The sequence below is a fragment of the Micropterus dolomieu genome, unplaced genomic scaffold (genome assembly GCF_021292245.1).
Source record: "Micropterus dolomieu isolate WLL.071019.BEF.003 ecotype Adirondacks unplaced genomic scaffold, ASM2129224v1 contig_8892, whole genome shotgun sequence".
In the NCBI taxonomy this organism is placed as follows: Eukaryota; Metazoa; Chordata; class Actinopteri; order Centrarchiformes; family Centrarchidae; genus Micropterus; species Micropterus dolomieu.
In genome coordinates this window covers 1,079-7,464 of record NW_025737878.1, presented here as the reverse complement: position 1 = coordinate 7,464, position 6,386 = coordinate 1,079, and the positions used below count along the sequence as shown (strand labels likewise).

Below are 6,386 nucleotides of genomic sequence, written 5' to 3'. Positions count from 1 at the left end.
TAAAACATTTGGAATATCTGTTTTCAGGTATTTCTTTGCCCAATCCTGATTCTTCAACTTGCAAATCTTATTCAGTGGTGGTTGTGTTTCTTTGTGATAACGATGTCTCTGAGGTCTTGGCACCTTGTACTTCTGGACACTCCTGGTAGGTTGCTGTCCTGGAATATGGTGGCACTGGATCATAACGGGTGCTTTGTACGTTTAATTCTACTCAAGTTTTTTGCAGTTAATTTGCACGTTTTCGTCTCTATGCGCTTTTTGCGCCCCAGTTGACTATTAGCAACAAAACGTTTGAGGGGCATTATGGAGTTTCCAGCGGCCACTATCGATGCAGTTCTAAGATTGCAACCAGGTGTGTGCTCGTACGCGTGCTCGCTTGAACTCATGAGCTAGCATAATCCGAAACACAACCACTTTCATACAGAAATACCACAATGGTCCGTGTACTTTGCGGCCAACAGATTTTAGTTTTGAAACGAAAAAAACAAAAACTAAAAACGGCTCGTTTGCTAATTACCATCAGTATGTATGAAAAAACGTTCGTTTTTCGGTTTGATATTAAAAGGAAAATGAAGAGAAATCTCGTTATCCGATTTTCTTTGATCAGAATCAGAAATTCAAATACGAGTGTATACATCTTATTCCTCAATTTTGCATTGGGTTTTTTTGGTGACCTGGAAGCTATGGTATGCAGTAAGCTGCTTGGGGTGCTGGAGCCTATATGCGTGCTTGACGCAGAGCCAATCCGCGCATACACCAATCTACACCAATGTAGCTAGCTCCTATAATCCTGACCAAACAGTGCAAACAGCTGCTGGTGTGAAATTATTAAATTAGTAGGCTGCAATAAAAACCAGAGCATTCAGCACTAACCTGCTGTGACTGAGAGGTAGATAAGCTGTGTACCTGAGTATTGGTAAAACCACAATAAACATAAACTGAACGTTAAAACAGCGGCAGGTCCGAGCTACTGTAGCGTTAGCTGGCTGCATCCCTATAGGCTACTTTTAGTAAACAGATCGTTCCACATTTGCTTTTCGCCGTTACATCCTTTCTTGCAGGCTAAATCAACAGTGGTACACAGGATGGTAACATGGGTTGCGTTAGTTTGTGAAGTAATGTGGAAAGCTAACGTTATATAACTTTGCACCGGATAACATTAGCGGCGAGCTAACGTGACTTTCTCCGTTTCTCCAGCTTTACTAAACTTTATTGGTGTTTTGTATCCTTACGTTATAGTGTTAGTGGACTGCATGTCATTAGCGGCCGTGTTGTCGCTGTAGTGTGAGAGGCTCGGGAGCGCACACAGGGCTGAATCCGACCCGGAGACCTCACATTAAAAGCAGAATAGTGTCTGGTGCAAGCAACGGAGAAAACAGGCATGTGCTTCATTTCTGAGTGAGTTTTGAGCCCATTGACAATAAGGCAATGACAATTTGATTTATTAAAATCAAAAACTTACATATAGCCCCTTTAAGATGCATTATAATCATGCACACCTTGAAATCCCAGACGAGCCCCCAAATTTGTTGTGTCCCTGCCTTCTAGGGGACGTGGGACAAACAAATAAAAATTAATACTGGGGGGAAAATCAAGGCACAGGTGAGATGGTTCAAGGATAAATCGAACATTTATTACAAAACAGAAGGTAAGAACAAAGAAAAGAAAACCATCCCGCTAAATACTGGAGACGGGTAAAGGCTGGTTAGCCACACAACAAAAAGCTAAGGTGTAACCCTGATAAACACAAAATAACCCACTGAGCCAACACACACACACACTGCTCAATACGAACAGCATACTGGCGTCTCCATCGTCTTCCACACAGAACGCACACAGGCAGCAGCAGACACAGGGAACATGACCCACTCCAGACGGGACCACTCACAGGCACAGACTCTGTAGGGGTTCTGAATGTTTATCAGTGTTTACTGTATAGATAAACCAATATACCTGCTTATCTCTACATACATGTTCAGGCATACTTTTGACTCAACAGGCCAAGTGACATTTGTTGCTTCTGGGACTCTGCACTGAACTTTATTTTAAAGCTAATGTCCATGTAACACACTGATACTTGGTTTGTAAATTCCTTTCAGGTGAGAACAAGAGCTCAGCAGCTAATTCCTCTCACTCGATACGGATCTTGTGCTGGATCATGACGGGGCCCAAGTACTTGGAATCCCGAACCAAGCACATCAGGGAAACATGGGCCAAGCGCTGCAACAAAGTGCTGTACATGAGCTCCATCAAGACGGACTTCCCCACTGTGGAGCTAAATGTGAGCGAGGGAAGGGAGAACCTGTACTGGAAGACCATCCGAGCCTTTCAATACATCCACCAGCACCACCTAGACGAAGCAGACTGGTTCCTGAAAGCGGATGATGACACGTTTGTGGTCATAGAGAATCTACGCTACATCCTGTCCAAATATGATACAGAGAAGCCGTTGTACCTGGGCAGAAGGTTTACCCCTTTCATTAGTCAAGGATACATGAGTGGAGGAGCAGGTTATGTCCTCAGTAAGGAAGCACTGAGAAGATATATCAGAGGGTTCAGTAGTGGGGAATGTACGCACTTCTCTACAATAGAGGACATGGCTCTGGGGAAATGTATGGAGACAATGAAGGTGCAGCCAGCAGACTCCAGAGACACAATTGGGAGACAAACATTTCACCCATATCCTCCAGACCATTACCTGGTCAGACAGCCCCCAAGACAAAGGCCATGGTATCTGATTTACGACCACTACACTCCAATAGAGGTATGCAACACAGTACACTAATTCCTGTTGAGAATCTGGATTAGTCTGGTCTTAGGAAAACTCATGAAATGACCAGTGTCTCAAGATGCCAGTAAGAAGCCCATTATCCCTGCATGAGACTTTACTCATATTGTGTAGAGAAAACAACAATTCCCACACACTTATCACCTCTGCATTAGTTATTAAAAATAAATAAATCAATCAAGACAGAGGTGACAAGTGTGTGCAGGAACTGACTTGGATGGAAGAGAAGGAATAATTACATTCTTAAGGTAGATGCCTGTAACTTTTCCTGTAAGGCAAACAACAAGGAAATTCAAAGTGTTAAATGTTTGATGACTGCAGTTTGTGTTACAATTTTTCAAAGATCAGAGGCCATGAAATTAGAAACATTCAAAAAGTTATGAAATGAGACAAAATGAAATATGGACAACTAACTGGAAGTTGCTTGTACAGTAAACCCAGCCTGTATTTTTACTTGTTCACAAATAAAAGCAGCTTTGGAACCCTTAAAGGAGTGAAGAGAGTAAAAAAGCTGTCAGGTATTAAATTGCAAGTCTGGAAATACAGAGTGGGCGGAGTTGTATGGAAGCTGATAGTATACATCCAACATTCAAACCTGTTGAGTCTTCTCTGGCTTCCTGCTGTTTGAGCACACAGGCTGAATTGTAATTCTCTCTTTCTCCTCCAGGGTCCGGGTTGCTGCTCAGATTTTGTTGTGTCCTTTCACTACATTTATTCTGTCCAGCTGTATGTTTTGGAGTACCTGACATACCATCTGCGGCCGTATGGATACAAATACAGATTTAACCCTGATGAAAAAACTGAACTTAACACCACAACTAAGTCCACATGAAATGTTGGTGTCTGCACGACAACTTCTGCACTAATTGGAGGAGGGAGTAGAAGGAATCAGCTTTACTTAACATAATATATTGAATTCTCTCTAAAACATAATGTTATAACTTAAAGGGGACATATTATACTGCATTTTAGCCTTTAGAAGAGGCGTCCTTCTGGGACGACAGCCATGCAGACCAATTTGATGCAGTGTGCAGCGTATGGTCTGAGCACTGACAGGCTGACCCCCCCACCCCTTCAACCTCTGCAGCAATGCAGGCAGCACTCAGACGTCTGTTTCCCAAAGACAACCTCTGGATATGATGCTGAGCACGTGCACTCAACTTCTTTGGTTGACCATGGCGAAGCCTGTTCTGCTGTTCTGAGTGGAACCTGTCCTGTTGAACCGCTGTATGGTCTTGGCCACCGAGTTGCAGCTCAGTTTTAGGGTCTTGGTAATCTTCTTATAGCCTAGGCCATCTTTATGTAGAGCAACCACTCTTTTTCAGATCCTCAGAGAGTTCTTCTATAGTGTCATTTCTTCAGTGTTCTCACATGAAAAGTTATAATCAAATATTTACACAGATTTGAGAGGTGTACTCACTTTTGTGAGATACTGTATAGCAGGGGTATTCAACTTAAATTGCAAGAAGTCCAGTACGTCAACCCTACGCTCCTAGGAATACGGGCTCATGCTTTATGGTTTAGTCAACATATTTATTGAACAATAATACCTCAACTCCTCTCCTCACCCTGCTGTGGGGAACTTTCCTTGAAGTGCCTTTCATAGCAGGAGTATTACGTCAATATGCTGGCTCGCTGCGCAGTATGAAATTTCTCATTATTACCTCATTTGATACTAAATTAGTTGTAGTTTATTAAGTTGTCTATAACACAAAGAACAGATGGTCATGATGCAAATTAGCGACAATAGGCATAAATGGGTGCATGCAGAAGGTTTCTAGGTATGGAATATGTAAAAACTGGCATTCGGGGAATACATACACTTTACTGTGTTCATGATGTTTTGGGCTGAGAGTGGGTCTGTTTTACTAAGCTTTCACTTGTGTCACTTTGTGTAATAAGAATTGAAGGTTCAAATTCTAAAAACATGTACTGTACATCAAGGAGGATGCGTTTCTCTGGAAAAAACATCTGTGTACATTTTTTGATGAAATTGCTGAAAAAAAGCTTCATGTGTAGATTGACAGCGACATGTGATATGGAGGGGGTATCTTTAAAGATGGGATAACAGCAAATGTTTTTAGTACAAAGATTATGCTTGGGTATCTGCTTCTTCATGCACATTGTATTAGTATATGGTTTGGCTCTTGTCTCACTGACACTACCTGGCATTGCAGGAACCCACCAGGAATGTAGCCTTTGCCAGATTAAGTACATTATGCATAAAGAATTTACTGAATTTTGCATACTATTAGTGCATGTAGTTCAGTATGTTGAAAGCAGTATATAATTCAATTTAGGCTGAACCTATGTGTTGCAAAACCTCAACAACAACTTGCTCTGTATTTTTTTGTTGTTGTTAAAAACAAAAATACATGTTTAAGTATTCTTCCACAGACTGACACTTCTGCTAAGTTGTCATCTTCTGACCCAGTTGTCACCACGTGAATGCAAGAACGATTTAGTAGAAAGTTTTAGTCCATTCTTGTTTGATATATTGGGAAATACCTGCAACTCTCCAGGAATTTACTGCTCCGAGCCAAGAAGTAAGCTGTACATTTACCAGACAGATACAGTGGCCCGCCTACTAATCTAACTCTGGACAAGAAAGTAAATAGGTGCAATGTGTGTCCCAAAATGTTGATCTGTTGCTTTACGATTTGGGGTGTTCTTGTGGAACCATGAATTTACCCCCATAATGACAACATCTACAGTTTGCCTCTGTCAGGACCCTGCCTTTCTTTCACTCTGTACCGCTCTAATGTTAAATAATCTAGTCTAGTGTAATCTGTTTGTGCTTTAGATCAGCAGAAATACATGTGCCGGCTGTGTGTAGTTGATGGTAAATGTCATATCTCTGTGTTGATCTTTTGAAAAAGGTTATTGAAATCAATCTTTAGACGGCAATTTTAAGAAATTACATTTTTTATTGAAAAAAGTTAATTTTATTGAATAACCTTGTTCTACTAGTTTTACTATCCTTCTGGCACGTTTATGGTGTTAAACAATAAACAATATATTTTACAGTAAAGTGTGTCTCTTTACATACAACACTCAACATAGAGTGGGTTAATAGATTCTGTTAAGCTGAACTAAAACAACTAGAGCTTAAGAAATGAACACTGAGGTGGAGAAATATCATAGACATGTTACGAATACACAGTGTGTGTAGTTATCAAGATGTCCCTAAAGGCACTGCTGCTCTGTGGACAACTCTTAAAGAAACACCTACAAACAGTGACCCACAATAACAAAACATTCAATTATACACGTATAGATGTTGTATAAAATACATCTGTAACAGGAAATACAGTACAGTTGACTATATTGACATTGTAGGTGTGAGTGCCTCAATTCTGATACAACACAGTACTGTTGTCAAGATATAATTGAACTGACCAGATGTAGACATTATTCAGAAATTGGTTGCCAAAAACATGTAAATACTGTAAATGTCTGTATAGTAACTATGAAGCTACAGCCAGGAGCCGGTTAGCTTAGCATTCAGACTGGAGGCAGTGGTAAACAGCTAGCCTGTCTCTAACAACATCGACCTCTCAGCAGCTTTAAAGTTCACCTTTAACACATTCTGTCTTTT

General features: G+C 40.8%; 1 protein-coding gene across 1 annotated transcript; it reads left to right on the top strand.

Annotated features, from left to right (window-relative positions):
- Positions 1-2,102: 2,102 nt before the first annotated feature.
- Positions 2,103-5,813, top strand: si:dkey-202e17.1 (uncharacterized protein LOC555344 homolog). The gene is made up of 2 exons (XM_046041799.1): positions 2,103-2,764; positions 3,456-5,813. Exons 1-2 carry the CDS (start codon positions 2,159-2,161, stop codon positions 3,618-3,620), a joined length of 771 nt encoding a protein of 256 aa, XP_045897755.1. The 5' UTR covers positions 2,103-2,158; the 3' UTR covers positions 3,621-5,813.
- Positions 5,814-6,386: the final 573 nt, after the last annotated feature.

What these genes read in the sequence shown, in the direction of transcription:
- si:dkey-202e17.1 (XM_046041799.1), top strand. Translation starts at nt 2,159, where the DNA reads ATGACGGGGCCCAAGTACTTGGAATCCCGAACCAAGCACATCAGGGAA. An exon ending in ACCACTACACTCCAATAGAG is followed by an intron (nt 2,765 to 3,455) that starts GTATGCAACACA and finishes TTTCTCCTCCAG; the next exon opens with GGTCCGGGTTGCTGCTCAGA.